This window comes from Cetorhinus maximus, chromosome 11 (assembly GCF_964194155.1).
Source record: "Cetorhinus maximus chromosome 11, sCetMax3.hap1.1, whole genome shotgun sequence".
NCBI classification, from domain to species: Eukaryota; Metazoa; Chordata; class Chondrichthyes; order Lamniformes; family Cetorhinidae; genus Cetorhinus; species Cetorhinus maximus.
In genome coordinates this window covers 65,437,467-65,463,626 of record NC_135889.1, presented here as the reverse complement: position 1 = coordinate 65,463,626, position 26,160 = coordinate 65,437,467, and the positions used below count along the sequence as shown (strand labels likewise).

General features: G+C 44.3%; 1 protein-coding gene across 2 annotated transcripts in view; it reads right to left on the bottom strand.

Moving 5' to 3' along the window:
* The window catches only part of erich2 (glutamate-rich 2), a 199,266-nt gene that overhangs the window by 18,847 nt on the left and 154,259 nt on the right, over positions 1–26,160 (bottom strand). For both annotated transcript variants that reach the window (XM_078551372.1, XM_078551373.1), the window contains one exon: positions 4,256–4,327. In XM_078551372.1, coding sequence (XP_078407498.1) covers positions 4,256–4,327 — 72 coding nt within the window. The remainder of the gene's footprint in view (positions 1–4,255; positions 4,328–26,160) is intronic.

Below are 26,160 nucleotides of genomic sequence, written 5' to 3'. Positions count from 1 at the left end.
TTGGGGGAGGTTAGAGGGGGCTTGAGATTAGGTGAATTTGGGGGGAGATTGCAGGGGGTTAGAGGGGTCTAGGAGGAAGGGATTGGGGGTTTCGGGGAGGTTAGGGGAGATTTAGGGGGAGGTTAGAGGGGGTTTGGGGGAGGTTAGGGAGGGAGGATAGAGGGAGGAGTTGGAGGGGTGTTGAGGGGGGTTTGGAAGGTGGTTGAGGGGGTTTGGGGGAGGTTAGAGGGGGTTTAGAGGGGAGGTTGGGGGGCTTTGGAGGGAGGGTTGGACAGGGGGCTGGGCCGAGATTAGAAGGGGGAATTGAGGGGAAGTTCGCTGCAGAGTTAAATTGTTCTGTAAATGTAGTGATTTCTTTGTAGCCACTTTCCCAACATCAGTGGATTGCTCTGTGATTAATTATCCTTAAAGAATCAGCATTGGGCCTCCAATTGCACCATTGCTACAGTCACTCTGCTTACTGTATGCAGATGTGATGAAAGAAAGACAAAACCTACATTTATATAGCACCTTTCTTGATGTCCCAATTCAATTTACAGCCAATTAAGTACTTTTGAGTTGTAGTTACTGGTATAATGTAGGCAATGTTATCAAATGGCGGAGCAGGCTCCTGCTCTTAATACATATGTTTGTATGTCATTCTGGATGATGAGACGAGCTGGGCTGGATGGCCTTTATCATCCATAATTATCTTGTGAACAGAGGGTGGAATCATGGCTGGAGTTCTTAATAATTTGCTGCTAATGAAAGTTTCCTGTGAGCAAGCTTTGTGGGGTGAGGTTGCCAGGATAGGAGTGCATAATGGGCTCATAATGAATCAGTGACCTGTTTTGCACTGCACATGATTCTCAAGAGTCTTTTCCATTGCCTCAAATCTTGCCCTTTTGTTTACTTACTAAAATTTTGTTTACTCTAACTTGGTGCTTTTCATGAGTTTGCTGAGGTATGAAATATCGTGATAAAGTTGTGTTGCATAGTGGGTATCAAGAATATTTTGTAGTGAGAAGCAGCAGAGTCTTCAGACTTGCTGATCAAGAAAACACAAATACAATTGTGAACCATTCAATCTTTGTCCTCTGGCCTCTTAAAAGTTGTGTCGCACAGAGACACTTGTGGGTTCCAATGCTTCTTGCTGACAGTGAAGACGTGTTCAATTATTCCACTCTGTTGCTCAGGAGTCATTTGTTCTTTCCACCCTCTTAAATTATTGCTAAAGTAGAATCTAATTACAGCCCTTTCATGAAATAATTACATTGAATAATATGTCAGGAGAAAGTCTTCTTCTACTTCTACAGAATTGAAAGGTCTTGTGCAGTTTATCTGGGTTGCAAGTATTGAATCTTTCCCCAAATACAAATTTACTGCCACCATGTCCATATATGGTGCAAACTGCAGAACATGTTAATGAGGGCTTAGGCAGTCACTGAAGTCAGTGCACAAGGTTATAATTAATGAATGGGATATTTTCTTGTCAAATTAACATATTGCACAATGCTGTTAAAGTAACATTTGTACTCTCTGGTTTGTTTAATAGTCACGGTGGGATCACCTATAGCAAGGGTGGCCAAGCTGCAGCTCAATAGGCACCTGGTTGACTACCACCTGATGTACAGTCCTGTCATTTGTCGAAGCCCTTCCCTGGGTTTTTTGAGGGTGTCCAGGAAAGAGTACAAACTAACTTCTAAACATAGGATGGTTGAGTTATGAGGAAACATTGGCTGTTCAAAAATAGCCACAAACAGCTTCACGTTAGAGAACCTGAGATCACTGGGAGGGATTTCCTGCCAGTCTGACATAGGGCCATGTGACCTGTGCTACTTTGGAGTGGCCTCTCTGGCTCCCTAACCCACCTTCTTATTGCTGACCCTTTGACTTGCAGAAGGTTTCTGGACCCTCCATCCAGGGAAGGGAGGAAACAATTTAACACAGAACAGAGGAATGTAAGAATCTATTGTACTGGGACACAGGTACTCTGATTCAAATTTTCTGCTCAGTTGGTGGTTACAGCTTCTCCTCCCTCTCCTGACCCTCCAAATATAATCAGTCCTTTTTTTTTAAACTTCAGGACTGATTTTCCACATTGGAAGAGCAAGGCTGACAAACTCAGTTAAGCAGTGAGCATGTGCTAGTTCTGATTCCACCCTCTGTTCTCAAGATAATTATGGATGATAAATGCCATCCAGCCCAGCTCATCTCATCATCCAGAATGACATACAAACATATGTTTTAAGAGCAGGAGCCTGCTCCGCCATTTGATAACATTGCCTACATTATACCAGTAGCTACAGTTCAAAATTACTTAATTGGCCGTAAAGTGATTTGGGACATCATGAAAAGTGCTATATAAATGTAGGTTTTGTCTTTCTTTCATCACACCTGCATACAGTAAGCAGAGTGACTGTAGCAATGGTCTCAGTAAAGCAGATTTGTTTTGTCTACCTCTAGCAGTGATTAGCTCTGATAACTGCAGGTTTCATCTTACTTAAGGGATATTGCTATTATAATAGTTTATAAGGTTTTCCCTCACAAAAGTGTGTGCAAGGATACTAATAAAAATATGTCTGTAAAGGCTGCCCATGTCTTGCAGCTGTCGAATGGCTGAAGATTATCGTATGTGGCTCTAAGGTTGAAAAAGTTTGGCCACCCGCGACCAATAGGGTGCACACAAGCTAAAACTGCATTACATTGTTGCTGTTATTAATATTAATGACCAATGCAGCATATATATCGGATGAAATTTGTAACCTGATGCCAACAATAGACGTTATTATTTTACTGGGACCTTTCTGTGATTGGGTGGTGAATTGATTGGTAAATCTTGAAAGGGGAAAAAATATCAAGCATGATTGAATGGCAGTTCAAAGCGGGGGGAGGAATAAGGGGCCCGGAAACAGGAGAAGCACCGGGGCCCATGATTACTCTCCCTGGCCCTGGGCCTTACTGCTGGTAGTTAGTTTGGGAATTCTCTGAAAACTGAGAGAAGGGCCATCGACGGTCATCCAACGTTATGACTTGGTGAAACGGGGAGAAGTGAATCCATTGGAAGCTGGGAGTGACTGTGGACTATTTCCTATAAAGACAGCAATTCTGTGGAAAGTGCGCTGTAAAGTATATATATGCGATGTGGGGTTATTGGCCATGTTAAGACATAAATAAGGGTTATCATTTCTGTAGTTTAGGGTATTAGTTCATTTGTTTTGTTCATTGGTGTCATCTTCTTCCCAGAAGGTTGACTGCCATGGATCTCCACCTTTGTCTAGTCTGTGCTGCTCTTACACATTCCAATTAGATCAATTTCATCCAGTTCATTATATCCGTGATCCATTTTCTCCTCTGCTTCCCTCTCCTATGTTTCCGTCAATCTTTCCTTCCAATAATTGTCTCTGTCTACCCTCTGCTTTATTGATGTGACCAAAACATTTCATCTATCTCTCTTTTATGTTATGCACTAATTTCCTCTTTTCTCCAGCTGTTTGTAGCACTACTTCTTTCTGTCTTAGTTACCTACTGAGTATTTGTTACCTTCTGAGTAATGTTTAGTCAATCTTGGTTTTAGTTTGTTTGTTACAGTAAAAGTAATAAAACTTGAATTCTTGTCATGCAATTCCTTTAAGTTGGTCACTCAGAATTTAAACCTCTAGTGTAAAGCTATGGGTCTCGACAAGAGATTGTAACATCAGCCAGTGTAGAATATTCGCCCTGATTCCCATTGACTTCAGTTATACAAAGGTTTCTTGATGTCATTTAGCTCTTTTGGCTATATTTGGACCAAGATTACAGTACGTAGCCTTACTTACTAAGGGGTTAAATAGTCTTGGTGGAACCCAAGCTGAGCATTGATGAGCAGATTATTGCCGACTAATTGCTGCCTGATAGCACTGTCAACCACACCAGAAAGCAAGAATGGTGTGATAGTTTATAATTGAAAAGGTTTTTTTAAAATTCAGTAGCCAATTATGAATTCTGTACTGCAAAACGTAATGCATCAATTTCTGAAAACTAATTAAAATATGTGAAAACTTTATCTAGTAATATTTTTCTCATAAAAATGTAAATTACTTTCTTTCAAGTCACTTAATAAAAAGCAAAAAAACATTCACAGATGTAAGTAAAGCTTTTACAGATGAAAAGTCAGTATCAAAAGAAACAAAATGTATGTTTTTATACTGATTTTCACACACTGCAGTGCTTCTTATAAAAGATTCAATTCAGACCAACAAGCTAAAAGATGCCAAACAGTTTTCACCCTGCTTACCTAACTGTATTTTCATATCTAGAAGTATCTTGAACTGTTGGGCCTCTGGATTTTCAGGCTCATAAATGAGAACTGCAAATAAAATAACAAAGAAAAAACAAAATGTAATTAATCTTGGCACTACTTTAAACAAGATGTTCAACAGCTAAAAATCATTGTATACTATATATATTAATGATGTAAAACAATTTCTGTTTCAAACGTCAGTGGACCATTAAGCGTTGTTTTCAGGTCTCAATGTTCTTTTCAAGTAAAAAACCCCAAAAATTTAAGAGCGAAGATGATACATATTGAAATCAAACCTTGTACATAAATCTGAGTTGATTAATCATAGTATTTAAAAAGTTTCTTTCGTGATGCACATTCAAAACTTAAGTGTACTGGGGACAATGGACACAATAAGTTTGTGCTTAACGTTGAGGGGAAACCCATTTAGCAACCATGAATCACTGCACTGAAATAGTTTCCATTTCTTTCACCACACTCCCACTGAACACGTGATGAAAATGTTCCAGAAGGATTGTGGATTTGTGGCTTTGCTAGCTTACATTTGTCCAAAAAATGTGTACAAATACTTAATGATGAAACAACAGCAAACTTTCCAGATTTGGGAAGTTCTTGGTTTATTCTGCATTTAGATTCAAACATAAACTGGAAAAGAAAACAATAATGTAGGTGTCCTCCATGGGATAGGTACAGGTATAGGAAAATTGTAAAAATATTCTTTATACTTGTATTTAGAGTTTCACCATGACCTAGATTTTCACTCCCAAGGGGGGTGTGCAGAGTCGGGAAATTTTCTGGCTTGCTTCATCTGCCTTGGGAAAAAGTGCCTGGATGGCAAGATCTTCATTCCAGGGAGGAAGGGCAGTGGGGGTGGGTGTGGGGGATCGGCGGGCGGGGGTGGGGGGGGTGGCTGAAGGTGGGATCGAGTCAGGCTCCCCACCACTGGATGCAGATTGGAAGTGGCCACAGGGGCTGCTTAGTGCCAAGGTGGGCTGATTAACCTTTGGCCTTTGTCCTCTGGGGCTGTTGTGTTGTTAAATATTAGTCCCTCTAGCCCTCACCCCTCACACTCATAACCCATTCATGCCAACTCATGCTAGCCCATGCCCCTCCACTCATCCCAAAGCCTCTTTTTTTTTGTTCATGGGATGTTGGCGTCACTGGCTAGGCCAGCATTTATTGCTCATCTCTAATTGCCCTTGAGTAGGCAATGGTGTGCTGCCTTATTGAATTGCTGCAGTCCATGTCTATGTGTTGTAGGAACACCCACAGTGCTGTTAGGAATGGAGTTCCAGGATTTTTACCCAGCAACAGTGAAGGAACGGCAATATAGTTCCAAGTCAGGATGGTGTGTGACTTGAAGGGGAACTTGTAGGTGATGGTGTTCCCATGCATCTGCTGTCCTTGTCCTTCTGGGTGGCAGAGGTCGTGGATTTTGAAAGTGCTGTTGAAGGAGCCTTGGTGAGTTGCTGCATTGCATCTTGTAGATGGTGCATACTGCTGCCACTGTGCTGGGTGGTAGGAATGTTACAGCCCCTTTGCCAATGTAGTGCCAACTCATGCCAACCCATGACCCCCACTCATTCCCATGGCTCCTAATAGCTCCCCTGCCAACTCATGATCATCCACTCATGGCCCCCTATAGCCCCATGCCAACTTAGTGCTAACTCATTCCAACCCATGCCACCGTACCAACCATCCTTTGCCTTTTTTTAATGAATTCATGGAACGTGGTCATTGCCGGATAGGCCAGCATTGATTGATCTAATGGCCCTCGAGAAGGTGGTGATGAGCTGCCTTCTTGAATCTCTGCAGACCATGTGGTGTAGATACACCCACAGTTCTGTTAGGGAGGGAGTTCCAGGATTTTGACCCAGCAACAGTGAAGGAACAGTGATATATTTCCAAGTCAGGATGGTGAGTGGATTTGAAGAGGAACTTCCAGGTGGTGGTGTTCCCATGTGTCTGCTGTCCTTGCCCTTCTAGAGGGTAGTGGTCATGGATTTGTAAAGTGCTGGCTAAGGAGGCTTGATGAGTTCCTGCAGTGTAGATGGTTCACATTTTTGCTACTGTGCGTCGGTGGTGGAGGGAGTAAATGTTTGTGGATGGGATGCCAGTCAAGTGGGCTGCTTTGTCCTGGATGGCATCAAGCTTCTTGAATGTTGTTGGAGCTGCAATCATCCAGGCAAGTGGGGAGTATTGCATCACACTCCTGACTTGTACCTTGTAGATGGTGGACAGACTTTGGGGAGTCAGGCGGTGAGTTACTCGCCTCAGGATTTCTAACCTCTGGCGTGCTCTTGTAGCCACCGTGTTTATATGGCTTGTTCAGTTCAGTTTCTGGTCAATGGTAACGCCCAGGATGTTGAAAATGAGGGATTCAACGATATTAATGCCATTGAATGTCAATAGGTGATGGTTAAATTCTCTCTTGTTGGAGATGGTCATTGCCTGACACTTGTGTGGCGCAAATGTTACTTACCACTTGTCAGCCCTAACCTGGATATTGTCCAGGTCTTGCTGCATTTGGACATGGGCTGCTTCAGTGTCTGAGGGGTCGTGAATGGTGCTGACTATTGTTCACTGGTGTTTGCACATTCTCACTTCTGACCTTATGATGGAAGGAAGGTCATTGATGAAGCAGCTGAAGATGGTTGGGCCTAGGACAACATCCTGAGGATCTCTTGCAGTCATGTTCTGGAACTGAGATTATTGACCTCCAACAACCACAACCATCTTCCGTTTTGCTAGGTATGACTCCAACAAGAAGAGAGTTTTCCCCCTGATTTCCATTGGCTCCAGATTTGCTAGGGCTTCTTGATGCGACACTCAGTCAAATGCTGCCTTGGCAGAACCCAAACTGAGCGTCAGTGAGCAGGTTATTGTTAAGCAAATGCCGATTGATAGCACTGTTGATGACCCCTTCTATCACTTTACTGATCGAGAGTAGGCTAATGGGGCGGTAATTGGCTGGGTTGGATTTGTCCTGCTTTTTGTGTATAGGTCATACCTGGGTAATTTTCCACATTGCCGGATAGATGCCAGTGTTGTAATTGTACTGGAACAGCTTGGCTAGGGGCATGGCAAGTTCTGGAAAACAAGTGTTCAGCACTATTGCCGGAATATTGTCAGGACCCATAGCCTTTGCAGTATCCAGTGCCTTCAGCTGCTTCTTGGTATCATGTGGAGTGAATCGAATTGGCTGAAGGCTGGCATCTGTGATCCTGGGGATCTCCGGAGGAGGCTGAGATGGATCATCGATTCGGTACTTCTGGCTGAAGATTGTTGCAAATGCTTCAGTTTTACCTTTTGCACAGATGTGCTGGGCTGCCCCATCATTGAGGATGGGGATATTTGTGGAGATTTCACCTCCAGTGAGTTGTTTAATTGCCCACCACCAGTCCCAACTGATGTGGCAGGACTGCAGAGCTTAGATTGATCCATTGGTTGTGGAATCGCTTTGCTTTGTCTATTGCTTGCTACTTATGCTGTTTGGCATGTGTTGTAACTTCACCAGGTTGACACCTCATTTTTAGGTATGCTTGGTGCTGCTCTTGGCATGCCCTCCTGCACTCTTCATTGAACCAGGGTTGATCCCCTGGCTTGGTGGTAATGGTAGAGTGGGGGATATGCCTGGCCATGAGGTTACAGGTTATAGTTGAGTACAATTCTGCAGCTGCTGATGGCCCACAGTGCCTCATGGTTGCCCAGTCTTGACTTGCTAGATCTGTTCGAAATTTTTGCTATTTAGCACGGTGGTAATGCCACACAACACGATGGAGGGTATCCTCAATGTGAAGATGAGACTGTGCAGTGGTCACTCCTACCAATACTATCATGGACAGAGGTATCTGCAGCAGGCCGGTTGGTGAGGATGATGTCAAGTATGTTGTTGGTTCCCTCACAACCTGCTGCAGACCCAGCCTAGCAGCTATGTCCTATAGGACTCACCCAGCTTGGTCATTAGTGGGGATACTGAGCCACACTTGGTGATGGACGCTGAAGTCCCCCACCCAGAGTACATTCTGCGCCCTTGTCACCCTCAGTGCTTCCTCCAAGTGTGTTCAACATCGAGGAGTACTGATTCATCAGTTGTGGGGTGGGGGAGTCTGCAGGTGGTAATCAGCAGGAGGTTTCCTTGCCCATGTTTGACCTGATGCCGTGAGACTTTATGGGTTCCGGAGTCAATGTTGAGGACTCCTGGGGCAACTCCCTCCTGGCTGTATGCCACTGTGCCGCCACCTCTGCTGTGTCTGTCCTGCCAGTGGAACAGGACATACCCAGGAATGGTGATAGTGTGTCTGGGACATTATCTGTAAGGTATGATTCTGTGAGTATGACTATGTCAGGCTGTTGCTTGGCTGGTCTGAGAGACAGCTCTCTCAATTTTGGTACTAGCCCCCAGATGCTAGTATGGAGGACTTTGCAGGGTCGGCAGGGCTGAGCTTACCGTTGTCATTTCTGGTGCCTAGGTAAATGCAGGATGATCCGTCTGGTTTCATTCCTGTTAGGCTTTCTAGCTGTTTGATATAACTGAGTGGCTAGGCCATTTCAGAGGCATTTAAGAGTGAACCACATTGCTGTGGGTCTGAAGTCACATTTTTGGCAGACAAGGACAGCAGATTTCCTTCCCTCAAGGGCATTAGTGAACCAGATGGGTTTCAGCAACAATGGTTTGATGGTCATCATTTTGACTTTTCATTCCAGATTTCCCCCACCAGCCTCCCCCACCCCACGGGTGGTGATGCTCCACGATGTTGAACACCACTTGGAGGAAGCACTGAGGGTGGAAAGGGCGCAGAATGGATTCTGGGTGGGGGGACTTCAATGTCCATCACCAAGAGTGGCTCAGTAGTACCACTACTGACCGAGCTGGGTGAAATAGCTGCTAGGCTGGGTCTGCAGCAGGTTGTGAGGGAATCAACAAGATACAACAACCAACAACATACTTGACCTTGACGTCTGTCCATGACAGTATTCCAGATTTCAGTTGAATTCAAATTCCACCATCTGCCGTGGTGGGACTTGAACCCGTGTCCCCAGAGCATTACCCTGGGTCTCTGGATTACTAGTCCAGTGACAATACCACTATGCTACTGCCTCCCCCTTTCATCCCCATGCCAGTTTACTCAGTGTTCACCATGGGCAGTCCTCAGCAGCCATGCTGAGATTAAATTAATAAAAAGTTCTCAGTATCTATTACAAACTTCATTATAGATATATATTCATTTATTTTTTATATATATATATTATATATATAATATATAAAAAACACATTCATGAAAGCCCATTCAATATATTTAAATTCTCTGAAGTACTTAATCCCTTATAAAATAAATATTTGTATTCATAGCCCCACATCAAAGGCAGCTAACCCTTTAATAATCTCTTGGAGCTGTCAATCAAACTGTGAACCTATAACTTCCCACTGTGATAATGACAGGTTGTAGAGGCAGTCAAGTAGTAATAATGCTATAATGATAGTACATAGGGTTACATCAACAAACATCTATTGAAATTGCAAGCACAGATTTTTTTTCAACTCGCTTACACTGGCAGGCCATTTTTCCCCCAAAAATTTAAAGGGTGGACCATTTAAATAACTTGACAGCTTGACAGTTCCACAGACATGATCCAGCCTTTACGAGCATTGAAGCGGCAAAACAGAACTGGCAGGAAAAAGCAATGTGCAAGTTATTGGGAGAAGTCTGAGCTATCGGTGTTAGTTACATTGCTCAGTCACAAATTGACATTTTCATCAACATGGATGTTACAGGCCAACGTTGCCTACAACCAAAGGGAGATATCAAGGACAGGAGGTGGGTCAGTTCTACTGAAGCAACTAACGATAGACAAAGTGGTGAGATAGCACTTAACCACATAGAAGGGAAATTGTAGATGATGTCGGGTAGGCTAAGTTTGGATTGAGGTGGCACTACTGAGTAAAATTCCACACTTGCTACAATTTTTCATATCGTTACTGCCATGCCTATATCCACAGCAGGGCCTATTTTGATGCTCACTTGCATGAAGCGCTAAAATCACATCAACCAATCTGTCTTGGAAGCCATCTCCCAGTCAATGTTGTTTCATGGTCAAGTGGGTATTCCTTTAGAATTCCTCTTACTCTCCGGGAACTGGAAGATAAAGAGGATTTCCAGAGAGTTCGCAGGAGGATGCTTGTACTTGAAGCAGGTTGCACAAACCCACTAATATCAAGATAGTTGGGTCTCAGGAGACTTGATGAGTGAGGACATTTTCCAGATTTGGATTGAGCCCTAAAGTTATAGCATATGGTTGTCCCAACAGAAAAAATAATCTTAAAAGATTGAAAATTAAATGATCACATGCATAGTCACAGATGGCACAACTTGAATGCCCACCTGGATGTCAGCCAGTGACTGTGAATCATACAAATAGATTGTTCTAAAATAACTGGAGGTGTTAGCCTCAAAAGATGTCACTGTGACAAAGTCAGCTTCTACATGTACACTGACAACAGCCACCTCTACATATCCATTGCCTCTGTATTGTTAGAATGCTTGTCTGACATTGAGTATTGGATGAACTGCAATTTCCTGCAGTTAAGTAATGGGGAATGACCAAACTTGTGCTTTTGCCTCAAATTCCACTTACCTCTTGCCACTTTCTCAGGTTTACTCATTGTTTGCAATCTTAGCATCCTATTTGACTCTGATCTGAGCTTCCGATGAGTGACAGGCAGAAGTCCTATCTCCAGCCAATTAATGCTCCTCAGAACGTCAAATGGCTGTGGGACTGCTCTGGTCAGCAGGGATGCATTCCCACCCTGCCATCAAAAAATCTTGTCCAGTGTCTAATCTTCTCCAATTAAGCCTCTGTGAAGTAATCCAGGATGTGTTTATACATTAAAGGTGCCAGGTAAATGCAAGTTCTTGTTGCTATTCATATATTAAAATGATACATCTACAACATGCAGACATCACATGTTGTAATAGGCAAAAAGCATTCTGAAAGTATCAGGTGCTTCTGAGCTGCAACCTGAAACTGAGAAACATGCTGCAATCTGCTAAATTTCTGTCACTGACCCACTGAATCATCCATTACCACTATTTTTTCAGAACATTGCCCATTTTAAAGAATATCACGCTTTCACAATAATTTCAATATTTTGCAAAAAGGTCAATTTTCTTAACCTTCGAGTTAAGACATCCCCCCTGTTAACCCATACTGGTGTCATCACCACAAGCAGCATATCAGAGTTACTCAATAGGAAACATTTGACTGATGATTTTGGAGCGATCAGAATATTGCAACAGAGCTGGAAACCATTGACTGGGAAATTTCACACTGTTAAATTGTTCCCCACTTGTTGCAAAGAAACAGCCCTCTTGGTTCCCATGGAGCTGCTCCAGGAAACATGGGGTCTTTTTCCGTCAGTGATGTCACCAGAGCAGAGATCAAAACCCAACTGTAGAAAATTTATTTATTTCTTCAAGAAACTCAAAGTATAACTGTAATCGTACTGCATCTTCACAGATGTTAATTTTTCTCTGAAATATTATTTGACATATGTCTAGTAATGGTTCACTAATTTTTCATAAATAGCACTTCCTTCAATTTAGTCTATTGCATTCGCTGCTCCCAATGCGGTTTCCTCTACATTGGAGAGACCAAACGCAGACTGGGTGACCACTTTGCGGAACACCTTCAGTCTGTCCACAAGCATGATCCAGACCTCCTTGTCGCTTGCCATTTCAACACTCCACCCTGCTCTCATGCCCACATGTCCGTCCTTGGCCTGCTGCATTGTTCCAGTGAAGCTCAACGCAAACTGGAGGAACAGCACCTCATCTTCCGACTAGGCACTTTACAGCCTTCCGGACTGAATATTGAGTTCAACAATTTTAGATCATGAACTCTCTCCTCCAACCCCATCCCCTTTCCGATCCCCTTTTTTTCTAATAATTTATATAGATTTTTCTTTTCCCACCTATTTCCATTATTTTTAAATGTATTTCCGTCCATTGTTTTATCTCTACCTTTTAGCCTATTTCGATCCCTTCCCCCCACCCCACCCCTACTAGGGCTATCTGTACCTTGCTCGTCCTGCTTTCTACCCTTAATGTCACCTATTATCACATTCCTTAGATAATATCACCATCTTCAACACCTCTTTGTCCTTTTGTCTATGACATCTTTTGGTTATCTCCACCTATCACTGGCCCTCTATCCAGCTCTACCTGTCCCACCCCACCTTAAACCAGCTTATATTTCACCTCTTTTTTATTTTTCCTTAGTTCTGTTGAAGAGTCATACGGACTCGAAACGTTAACTGTGTTCCTCTCCGCAGATGCTGTCAGACCTGCTGAGGTTTTCCAGGTATTTTTGTTTTTGTTTTGGATTTCCAGCATCCGCAGTTTTTTGCTTTTATCCAGAGAATATAAGCCCGATTTACTTAGCCTCTCAACATAGGACAATCCCCTCATCCCAGGGGCCAATCTAGTGAACCTCCAATGCAAGTATATCCTTTCTTAAATGTGGAGACCAAAACTGCACACAGTATTCCAGATGTGGTCTCATCAAAAACCTGTGCTACTGTAGTAAAGCTTCTTTATTCTTGTACTCAAATCTCCTTGCAATAAAGACCAACATGTCATTTGTCTTCCTAATTGCTTGCTGCACCTGCATGCTAACTTTCTCTGTTCCTTGTACAAGCACACCCAGGTCTCTTTGAACATCAACGCTGAGAAGTTTCACACCTTTTAAAAATATTCTGCTTTGCTATCCCTACAAACAAAGTGAATAACTTCACTTATCCCTAAATTATAGTCCATCTGTCATCTTGTTGCCCACTTACTTAACCTGGCTATATCGCTTTGCAGCCTCTCTTATGTCCTCCCCACAGCTTACCTTCCCACCTAGCTTGGTATCATTAGCAAGCTTTGATACATCACTCTTTCTCTCTCTCTTCATCCAAGTCATTAAAATAGATTGTAAATAGCTGAGGCCCCAGCATTGATCATTGCGGCACTCCACTATTACATATGAATTAGGAGCAGGAGTAGGTAACTCAACCTCTCGAGCCTGCTCTGCCATTCAATAAGATCATGGCTGATCTGAATGTAACTTCAACCCCACGTTCCTGCCTGCCCCCGATAACCTTTCACCTCTTCGTTAATCAAGAATCTATCTAGCTCTGCCTTAAAAATATTCAAAGACTGTGCTTCGAACACCATTTGAGGAAGAGTTCCACTACCCTCAGAGAAAAAATTTCTCTTCCTCTCTGTCTTAAATGAGCAACTCCTTATTTTTAAACAATTACTCCTAATTCTAGATTCTCCCACAAGAGGAAACATCCTCTCCACATCCACCCTGTCAAGACCCCTCAGGATCTTAAAGGTTTCAATTAATTGCCTCTCACTCTTCTAAATTCTAGTGGATACAAGCCTAACCTGTCCAGCCTTTCCTCATAAGACAACCCACCCATTCCCGGCATGAGTCTAGTGAACCTTCTCTGAACTGCTTCTAATGCATTTACATATTTCTTTAAATAAGGAGACCAGTACTGTACACAGTACTCCTGATGTGGGCAGAATTTTGCCCTTGGTGGGCATGTGGGCCCCACCGGCTCGGCGGCGGGCAGACAGCCGACCCGCCACTGAAACGGGGCCCGCTGCCATTTTGAGTGGGTGGGCCAATTAAGGCCCGCCCAGCGGCCTTCCCGACAGGAAGCGCTCTGCAGGGGGGGGGGGGGGGGGGGGGGTGGTTGGGCAGGGAATCCCCAGCTGTCAAAGTGCGTTCTTTCGCGCATGCGCACGAAAGAGCACACTGCTCCCTGAGACAAAGTGCTGTATCAGGGAGATTACTGACAGTGTACAAAAGTTTAAAAATAGAGAAATAAAAATATTATTAATATGTCCCCCTCATGTGACAATGTCACATGAGATGGGGCATGTTAATAAATATCACATTACATTTATTAAAGTTTTTAAAAAGGAACATGAAACTTCATCCCGCCAGTGGATGAGGTTTCATGTATTATCAGAAGCCCGCTGGGGCTCCTGGCCTGCCCGCCAGCCTTAAGGTTGGATGGGCAGGGCCTTTAATTACTTTAATTACCCTGTCAATGGCCTCAATTGGCCATTGACAGGTTGGCGGGCGGACAGCTGATTTCGCTGTCTGCCTACCTTCCTGAAAATTTAAGGGGACCGGGATGACGTCGGGGGTTCATCCCGACGTCATTCCGCGTCATTTTCCCGTCGGCGAGCGGGCCCCACCCCCAAATCGCCAACGGGAAAATTCTGGCCGTGGTCTCACCAGTGCATTGTATAACTGAAGCATAACCTCCCTCCTTTTGTAATCAATTCCCCTCAATAAATGATAACATTCTATTAGCTTTCCTAATTAGCTGCTGTACCTGCATACTAACCTTTTGTGATTCATGCACTAGGACACCCAAATCCCTCTGAATCTCAGAGCTCTGCAATCTCTCACCAGTTAGATAATAAGCTTCCTTTTTATTCTTCTTGCCAAAATGAACAATTTCACATTTGCCCACATTATACTCCATTGCCAGATCTTTGCCCATTCACTTAACCTATCTATGTCACTTTGTAGCCTCCTTACATTCTCTTCACAATTTACTTTCCTACCTATTCTTGTGTCATCAGCAAATTTAGCAACCATTCTTTTGGTCCCTTCATCCAAGCCATTTATATAAATTATAAAAAGTTGAGGCCCCAGCACTGTGTGAGACGTTCCACACATATCTCTATGGGAGAAAGTTCATAGTGGAGAGTGATCATTGTCCACTGGAGCAGATCTACAAGAAGAATCTGTGTCAAGTACCAGCAAGACTGCAGACGTTACTATAAGGCTTCAGAGTTACGATTTGACTCTGAAGTACAAGCCAGGAACAGAAATGGTGCAGGCAGATGCCCTATCTCAGTTGTCCCCACAGGAGAAACACGAGACAGAAGACGGAGGTATTAAGATTCATCACCTCGTGAATGTAACATCACTGAAACAGAGTCAAATTAGAGATTAGGTTAGCAAAGGCGAGGAATTACAGATGCTCTCTCAGCAAGTGATCAAGGGATGATCTGATAAAATACAGCAAACACACCATGCAACACGGCAGTACTGGTCTATCAGAGATGACACCTCACTAGAAGATGGCGTTCTGAAGGCTGACTCCAAAATAATCATACCCAAAACAATGCAGGAAAAAGTTCTCCAAAAGATACATGAAGGCAACATGGGAATAGAGAAGCGTTAGCTCAGAGCCAGGTCAGCTGTGTACTGGATAAGCATATACAAAGACATTGAAAATATGATGTCTACATGCAATGTATGCCAGAAGTACAAGAAAAACACAGCAGAAATAGATGATTGCTACTGAAGTACCGCCCAGACCATGGCATGCTGTGGGAGCCGATTTATTCAGACACAATCAAAAATGTATCTCATAGTCGTAGACCAAAGTTTCATTTCTTCTGAGGATGAAAGACTTGAGAGCCACAATAATCATCTAAGCAATATGAGTTCTGTTTACTGGGCAAGGAATTCCTGAAAGATTAATGTGCGTCAATGGCACCCAGTTCACATCCAGGGAAGTCAAGGAATTCACTGGACAGTATGGGTTCAATATTGTCACCTCATCACCACGTTATCCTCGAGGACATGGGTTTTTAGAAAGACACGTCCATACGAACATACAAACATACATACGAACAAGGAGCAGTAGGCCATTTGGCCCCTTGAGCCTGCTCTGCCATTTAATAAGATCATGGCTGATCTGATAATAACCTTAAATCTACATCCCGCTTACCCCCTTGCCTACCAAGAATCTATCCACCTTGGCCTTAAAAATATTCAAAGACTCTGCTTCCACTGCCTTTTCAGGAAGAGAGTTCCAAAGACTCGAGAGTGACCCCCTAGTTCTAGATTCTCCCACAAGAGGAAACATTGTCTCCAAATCCACCCTGTCAAGTCCCCTCAGGATCTCATACATTTCAATCAAGCCACCTCTTACTCCTCTAAACACCAGTGGATACAAGCCTAGCCTGTCCAACCTTTCCTCATAAGACAACCCGCCCATTCCAGGTATCAGTCTGCTAAACCTTCTCTGTACTGTTTCTAACGCATTTACACGCTTAATTAAATAAGAGTGACAAATACTGTACACAGTACTCCAGATGTGGTCTCATTAGTATCTGTATAACTGTAGCAAAACCTCCCTACTTTTGTATTCAATTCCCCCTCACAATAAATGATAGCATTCTATTAGCTTTCCTAATAGGTACTTGCTGTACCTGCATATTAGCCTTTTGCAATTCATGCACTAAGACACCCAGATCCCTCTGCATCTCAGAGCTCTGCAATCTCTCGCCATTTAGATAATATGCCTCTCTATTATTCTTCCTGCCAAAATGGACAATTTCACATTTTCCTACATTATACTCCATTTGCCAGATCTTTGCTCACTCACCTATATTTTTTTGTAACCTCCTTGTATCCTCTTCACAAATTTCTTTCCTACTTATCTTTGTGTCATCAGCAAATTTGGCAACCATCCCATCCATCCTTTCATCCAAGTCATTTATATAAATTGTAAAAAGTTGAGGTCCAGCACTGATCCCTGTGGCACACCACTCAATACATCTTGCCAACCTGAAAAAGATCCATTTATGCTTACTCTCTGCTTCCTGTTAGCCGCCATTCTTCCATCCATGTCAATATGTTACCCCCTATACCATGAACTTTTATTTTCCACAATAACCTTTGATGTGGCACTTCAACAAATGCCTTCTGGAAATCTAAGTACTGGTTCCTCTTTATCCACAGCACATGTTACTTCCTCAAAGAGCTCCAATAAGTTGGTTAAACATGGTTTCCCTTTCACAAAACCATGTGATTTTGCCTGATTACCTTGAACTTATCCAAGTGCCCTGCTATAGCTTCTTTAATAATAGCTTCTAGCGTTTTTCCTATGACAGATGTTAAGCTAACTGGCCTGTAGTTTCCTGCTTTCTGTCTCCCTCCGCTTTTGAATAATTTTGCTATCTTCCAATCTAATGGGACCTTCCTGAATCTAGGGAGTTTTGGAAAATTAAAACCAATGCATCAACTATCTCACTAGCCACTTCTTTTAAGACTCTAGGATGAAGTTCGTCAGGGCCCGGGCACCTGTCAGCCCGCAGCTCCAACATTTTACTCAGTACCACATCTCTGGTGATTGTAATTTTCCTGAGTTCCCCCCTCCCTTCCATTTCCTGGTTTATAGCTGCTTCTGGGATGTTACTTGTATCCTCTATAGGGAAGACTGATACAAAATAGCTATTCAATTGATCAGCCATTTCCTTGTTTTTCATTATCAACTTTCCAGACTCACTTTCTATAAGACCAATGCTCATTTTGTTAACTCGTTCCTTTTTTAAAATATTTATATAAACTCTTACTATCTGTTTTTATATTTCTGGTTAGCTTTCTCTCTTACTCTAATTTTGCCCTCCTTATTAATCTTTTAGTCATCCTTTGCTGTTCCTTATATTCTGTCCAATCTTCTGGCCTTCCACCTATCTTTGCACAATTATATATTTTTTCTTTAAGTTTGATATTATCTTTAACCTTTCTAGTTAATCACGGATGGTGTGTCCGTTCCTTGGACTTTTTCTTACTCGTTGGAATTTATCTATTCAGTGTATTCTGAGATAGCCCCTTAAATGTTTGCCACTGCATCTCTATTGACCTATCCCTTAACCTAATTTGCCAATTAGCCAGCTCTGCTTTCATCCCCTCATAATTGCCCTTATTTAAATTTAAAAACCTAGCCTCGGACCCACTCCTCTCTCCCTCAAACTAAATGTAAAATTCAAGCATATTATGGTTGCTACTACCGAGGGGCACCTTCACTATGAGATCAGTAATTAATTCCATCTTGTTGCACAATACCAGGTCCAGTATAGCCTGCTCTCTGATTGGCTCCAGAACATGCTGTTCTAAGAAACTATCTTGGAAACATCCTACTAACTCCTCATCTTGGCTACCTTTGCCCATCTGACTTTTCCAGTCTATATGTAGATTAAAATCTCCCATGATTATCGCCATGCCTTTCTGACAAGCTCCCTTTTATTCCTTCCATTATGCTCAATTCTACCATGTGGTCACTATTAGGAGGCTTGTACACGACTCCCACAAATGACTTCTTGCCTTTACCATTTCTCATCTCTACCCAAACTGTTTCCACATCCTGGTTTCCTGAATTCAGGTCATCCCTCTCTATTGTCCTAATACCATCATTAACCAATAAAGCCACCCATCCACCTTTTCCTCACTTCCTATCCTTCCTAAATGTCATATACCCTTTAATATTTAGGTCCCAATCCATGTCCTCCTGCAACCATGTCTCTGTAATGGCTATCAAATCGTACTTATTTATTTCTATGTGAGCTCTCAGTTCATCTGTTTTGTTTTGAATGTTTCGTGCATTGAGATACAGAGCCTTTAGTTTTATCCTTTTATTAATCTCTAGTCTGATCATCTCATCTGTTGATTTGCTGTTAGATTTGTAGTCTCTATCCCTTCCTGTCACCGTTGGTTTTTCATTTCCTGTAATAATACCTTTCTCTTTTGCCTTGTCTCTACTTTTTGATTTACCACATCTTCCCAAATTTGTGCCCTTGCATCCACTACTTAGTTTAAAACCCTCTCCACTTCCCTAGTTATGTGGCTTGCAAGAACACCGGTCCCAGCACGGTTCAAGTGTAGACCGTCCCAAAGGTACAGATCCCACTTTCACCAGTATTGGTGCCGGTGCCCCACGAGCTGAACCCACTTCACCTACACCAGGCTTTGAGCCACACATTCATCTCCCTAATCTGATTTTTCATATGACAATTTGCACGTGGCTCAGGTAATAATCCAGAGATTGAGGTTCTGCTTCTTAATTTGGTGCCAAGCTACTCATATTGATTATGCAGAAGCTCCTTCTTTGTCCTGCCTTTATCATTGGTACCAACATGGGTCACAATGATTGGGAGCTCCCCCTTCCACAGCAAGTTCCTCTCCAGCCCCGAGCAGATTTCCCAAACCCTGGCACCAGGCAGGCAACACAGCTGTCTGGGCTCACGCTCTTTGCTGCAGAGAATGGTGTCAATCCCTCTGACTATACTGTCCCCTACTACCACTACATTCCTTGTAACTCCCCCTTCTTGAATGGCTTCCTGTACTACGGTGCCATGGCCAGTTAGCGAATCTGCTCTGAAGCCCCCACTCTCATCCAAACAAGCTAAAAAACCTCAAATATGTTGGACAATTGCAAGGGCCGAGGCTCCTGGACTTCTTCCATCTGGGTCCCCTTACCTGCTTCACTTGCAGTCACACCCTCCTGTTCCTGACCACTGACCAAATCAGAAGACTCCATCCTAAGGGGTGTGACTGTCTCCTGGAATAAAGTGTCCAGGTAACTTTCCTTTTCCCTGAAATCCTGCAGTGTCTGCAGCTCGGCCTCCAGCTCAATAACTCGGAGCCGAAGTTCCTGCGCTTCAAACATTTACTGCAGATGTGTTTGCCCTGGATCACACAGGTATCCAGAAGCTCCCATATCCTGCAATCACAGCACATCACCTGCCCTGCCATCTCCAATATGCGTTAATTAATTAATTATAATTAATAAAGCTTATACTTCCCAATACGTTTTGGCACTGCCAGTAAACGTTACACTACTGATAAAACAATACAGTACTTACAATACTGATAAAACTAATAATACCAGTTACTGGTTCACCTGCTCTTTCTGCTGCACCAAAGTGGAAATCAAATACGGAAGGCTGAAAAATAGTAGAAGAAAATAAAAGCACCTCCTCCCCACCCTTCACCGAACTCCCTACTTCTTATTTCTTGGAGAAAACCTTACCCAAAGCACCTCTTTCCCCCTTGCACTGAATTCCCACTTTGAACCAAATTCCCAAATATACTCATTCAGTCTCTGTCTCACTCAGGCCGAAGTCTCCCCCTCTGACCGTGCGTCTTACCCCGACGGTCAAAAGAACCCTTGTGAAATACCAAGAGACAAAGGAAAACCCAAACCTTGCCTTATCGTCACTCCAATCCATGCCTCAAGGCTGACATGAAATCACCTGCAGAGTAGCTGAATTGAAGAAAATATGAGACTAGTCTGCCAAACAAAATACATCTTCCAAGTGATCAGGAGGAAGTGAGACAACAACTCACTGAAGCACAGTAAAGAGGGGGTCAGCACTTCAACAAACATGCTAAATCCCTACCTGAGCTGTTGAAAAGACAAAGTGTACACATACAGGATCCAATCATGAAAAGCTGGTGCCCAGCAAAGTTGTTGCTAAAGCCAAGACACAAGGGTATACTTAATTGAGACCGAAACCAGTAAACTCATAGATGTCTACAGCAGAGAAGGAGGCCATTCGGCCCATCGTGTCCATGCCTGTCAACAAAGATCTGACTACACTAATCCCATTTTCCAGCACTTGGCCCACTGCCCTGGAGGCTATGGCAATGCAAGTGAATATCTAAATACTTCGTCAATGTTACGAGAGCTTCAACCCCTTTCAGGCAGTGAGTTCCAGACTCCCACCTCCCTCTGGGTGAAAAAATTTCCCCTCAACTCCCCTCTTAGCCTTCTACATCTTACCTTAAATCTATGCCCCCTGGTTATTGGCCGCTCTACTAATGGAAAAAGTGCCTTCCTATCCACCCTATCTATGCCCCTCATAATCTTATACATCTCTATCAAGTCCTTTCTCAACCTTCGTTGCTTCAAGGAAAACAACCCCAGCCTATCCAATCTTTCTTCATAGCACAGACCTTCCAGCCCAGGCAGCATCCTGGTAAATCTCCTCTGCACCCTCTCCAGTGCAATCACATCCTTCCTATAATGTGGTGACCAGAACTGCACACAGTACTCCAGTTGTGGCCTAACCAGAATTTATACAGTTCCGGCATAACCTCCCTGCTCTTGTATTCTATGCCTCGGCTAATAAAGGCAAGTATCCCGTATGCCTTCTTAACCACCTTATCTACCTGCCCTGCTACCTTCAGGGATCTATGAATATGCACACCAAGGTCCCTCTGATCTTCAGTACTTTCCAGGGCCCTACCATTCACAGTGTAATCCCTTGCCTTGTTAGCCCTCCTCAAGTGCATTACCTCACACTTTTCTGGGCTGAATTCCATTCAGCAATTCCAGCTCTACCCACCTGACCAGTCCATTGATATCCTCCTCCAGTTTACAGCTATCCTCCTCACTATTTACCACCCTACCAATTTTCATGTCATCCGCGAACCTCTTGATCATATCCCCTATATTTAAGTCCAAATTATTTATATACACCACAAACAGCAAAGGCCCCAACACCGAGCCCTGCAGAACCCCACTGAAAACAGACTTCCAGTCACAGAAACATCCTTCTACCATTACCCTCTGCTTCCTGCCTCTCAGCCAATTTTGGATCCAACGTGCCGCTTTGCCTGGGATCCCATGGGCTCTTACTTTGTTGACCAGTTTGCCATGAGGGACCTTATCAAAAACCTTGCAAAAGTCCATGTAGACCACATCAAATGCATTACCCTCATCAACACTCCTGGTTACCTCCTCAAAAAATTCGATCAAATTTGTCAAACACAACCTTCCCTTAACAAATTCATTCTATCCCTGATTAATCCATGTCTCTCTAAGTGCAGATATATTCTCTCCCTCAGAATTATTTCCAGTAACTTCCCCACCACCGAGGTTAGACTGACTGGCCTGTGATTTTCTGGTCTATTCCCTTCCTCCCTTTTTTAATAATGGGACAATGTTGGCAGTCCTCCAGTCCCCTGGCACCTCACCTATGGCCAGATAGGATTTGAAAATTACTGCCAGGGCCCCTGATATCTCTTCCCTTGCCTCCCTCAACAGCCTGGGATACATCTCATCCAGGCCTGCGGATGTATCCGCTTTCAAGACCGCTAAACCCCCTAGTACCTCCTCTCTCTCTATGTTAATTTTCTCCAATATTTCACCGTCCTCTACCCTGATGTCTATATCTGCGTCATCCTCTTCCACTGTGAAGACGGATGCAAAGCATTCACTGAGGACTGCATCCACATCTTCCAGGTCCACACACAGATTATCTCTATGGTCCCTAATTGGCCCTATTCTTTCCCTAGTTATTCTCTTGCTCTTTATATATTTAAAAAACTCCAGTCCTCCTTTATTCTATCCACCAATGCTTTCTCATGCACTCTCTTAGCTTTCCTAATTTCCTTTTTAAGTTCCCCTCTGCACCTTTTATACATTCTAAGGATTCTGCCGTATTGAGCCCTCGGTATCTGCTATAAGCTTCTCTTTTTTTACTAATCCAAACCTTTATGCCCCTTGACATCCAGGGTTGTCCAGAGTTGGTCCCCTCACCCCCCCCACTTTGTCTTTACGGGGACATATTTGCCCTGTACTCTCATTATTTCCTCCTTGAATGCCTCCCACTGCTCTGACACAATTCTATCTGCAAGTAGCTGCTCCCAGTCCACTTGGGACAAATTGCAAAACATCTTCGGAAAATTAGCCTTTCCCCAGTTTAGAACTTTTATTCCCAGCCCAACCTTATCCTTTTCCATAACTATCCTAAACCTAACTGAGTTATGGCCATTATCTCCAAAATGCTCCCCTATTGCCCAGGCTCATTTCCGAATATTAGGTTCAGAACTGCCCCCTCCCTTGTTGAGCTTTCTACATACTAGCTAAAAAAGTTCTCCTGGATGCAACTTAAGAATTTTGCTCCCTCCCTACCTTGCACACTATCCCAGTTGATATTTGGGTAGTTAAAATCCCCTAGTATTACTGCCCTATTGTTCTTACACTTCTCTGAAATTTAATTACATATTTGATCCTCCATCTCTTCTCAACTGTTTGGGGGCCTATAGCGCACACCCAACAGCATGTTTGGCCCTTTTGTGTTTTTCACTTCTACCAATATGGCTTCATTTCATGATCCTTCCAAGATATCATCCCTCCTCACTGCTATAATTGATTCCTTGATCAATATTGTAACCCCCCTCTCTTCTATCCCCCTCTCTATCTCGTCTGAATACCCTATAACCAGGAATGTTGAGCTGCCAATCCTGCCCTTCTTTTAGCCAAGTCAAAACAAATGAGGAGAAACAGAGTCCATATTCGACATCAGAACTGGAAGTGCAGAAAAGACTATCAGCAACACCGCAAACATCAATAGCCAGTGTAACAACATTAACAACATCATCAGAAAATGACACATCATTAGGAACAGCAAGCATGACTCCTGCAATATCAGAGACAAGATGTGCAACATTGCTTGTGCAGCATTCAACTCACCACCAAGAGCAACGGATGCCAAATCTACAAGATGGAGGCACAACATCTTACTACCTAAGTGATACCGTGAACAATATTTTTAGAAAAGAATACATACTATAAAAGACTCTAAGGCCGGGACTTTCCATGCCCACCGGTGTCGGGTGTGTTCGGTGGCGTGAGTGGATAATATGGCATGATCGGTTTTATGACGGCATGAAAGCAGTTCGTGATCATCCACTCGTTTCCTGCCATCAGATGTCGAGAACCTCATTGTAATCAATCTGCATATCATTATTAGGCCAACCTGTCAGAATCGTCCCCTCATGTTTCATAACAGCACATAAAAGGCGTGCACTTGGCAGGCTGCACTTTGAGGAGAACTCGGACGTGAGTACACAGTAACATTGTGCAGAACTCGCCAGGGTCACCTGTCAGACTTCGAGCTTGAAGACTGTTGGGGGGGTCAAGGGCAGCCCTGCCTTTGAGGCAACTTGTGCGGGGAGGACAAGGGCACCCATGCCATTGAGGCCACTTGTGGGGGGTGGGGGGGCCTAGGGCTGCATTGCGGTTGAGGAGACTTGTGGAGGAGGGGGAACACAAGGGCTGCCTGCCATTGAGGCAACTTGTTGGGGTGGGGTCGGGGGGTCAAGGGTTGCCCTGCCTTTGAGGTAACTGGTGGGGGTGGGGTTTCTAAGTGCCGTCTTCTGGTTGAGGCAATTTGTCGGGGGGGGGGCAAGGGCAGCCCTGCCGTTGAATATAGCACACAAGCAATAGGGGTGGGGGGGTAGGATGGGCGAGGGAAGCGGCCACGCATTAGGGAAGTCTGTATAAAGTGACCATTCCTCTGTAGCTGAGACACTTCAGATGCAGCCACATTGATATGATTGGAGTCGGGCTTCTAGCTTATCTGCCCACTCCAGCAATGCAGGGGCAACAAAGTGCCACCAAGTGTTCCAAAGCTTTTCACGCCCCCAGCACAGACTGCAAAGTCATGAGCATTTCAGTGGACTGCACAGCAGTTGGATGACTGTACAATCTCCTCGCTAAAGCTGGCCATAGAGCAGTGATTGCTGGAGGTGCTCAGCCCCTTGCAATATCATCATCCCGGTTTGGACCAGTTACCCCTACGATTCAAGCTAACAGTGCAGCCTTGCAGCGTGGGTTAGGAGAATGCCTGCGCCTGAGCTGTGAGCACAACATGCAGTCCAATGGGCAAAGCCCCCACCAATCGGTCGGATGGAGTAGGATGGAGGTGGGTGGGGTTTCGGGCAGCCATGCAAATGCACTAATCTCTGGCCATCCAAGTGGTGGCCAGCACTCTCTTGGAAGCGTTAAGGGGCCTTCAGAATTAACCAGGACAGGTTCCTGGTACACTCATGCTAACCACATATCTCCCTCTTTCATACTGCAGGAGGGTTACATGAGGATCATGGAGCCTGGTGAACTAGCTGTATGCCTCATGGCCTACAGAGAGCGAAGAGACAGAAGAGAGAGCGCCTGAGGCTCCTGACTGCGCAGAGACAGAAGCAGCAACCTCAGGAAGAAGAGGCGGCTGGGGCTCCCACACATCCTGCCAAGAAGTCACAGTGAGCTGTCGCTGGTCAAAAGCCGCCTTTCATTCCTGCAGATGATGGAGAACCAGTGTTGCTGAGAACTGCGCATGTCTAGGGAACTGGTCGGTCACATCTGCCAGCTACTGCAGGATTTGGCGCCACAGAGACATGGAGGACATGCACTGCCAGTGACGCTCAATTTCTATGCCAGTGGCTCCTTTCAGGGCTCCACAAGTGACCTCTGTGGGATTTCACAAACCTCCACCCACAAATGCATCCATGAGGTCACAGATGCCATCTTTGCGAGGGCACACAACTTTGTGCATTTCACACGGGACCAGGAGAGCCAGGATACAAGAGCAATTGGATTGGCCCAGATCTTGGGTTTCCCACAAGTGCAGGTTGCTATCGACTGCACTCATGTGGCGCTCAGATCTCCATTGCAAAACGCGGTGAACTACATCAACCACAAGGGGTTCTACTCGCTGAATGTTCAGCTGGTGTGCGACCACCAGAAACGCATCCTGCAGGTTTGGGCATGGTTCCCAGGGAGTGTGAATGACTCCTACATCCTCAGTCAGTCACAGATCCCTGAAGTCTTCCAGGATCCGCAGGGATGGCTCCTCGGGGACAAGGGCTACCCGCAGAGGCTGTGGCTGATGACACCCATGCGGCAGCCTCAGACCGCAGCGGAGCAACGGTATAATGAGGCTGATGCTGCAACTTGGTGGAACAGACCATCTGGATGCTGAAGATGAGGTTCAGGTGCCTGGGCTGGTCTGGTGGAGCCCTGCAATATAGTCCACAAAAGAGTGTCACGCATCGTTGTCGCCTGCTGCGCCCTTTACAATCTAGCGCTGCAACGGGGAGACGAGCTGGCTGAGGAGGAGATGGAGGAGCTGGAGGTCTCCTCCAATGAGGAGGACACTGACGGGATGAGGGTGAGGAGGTCCTTGAAGGTGACTATTGCGGGCATGAGGTCCTTGCACTGACTAGACGAGGCAGGCGTCTTCGGG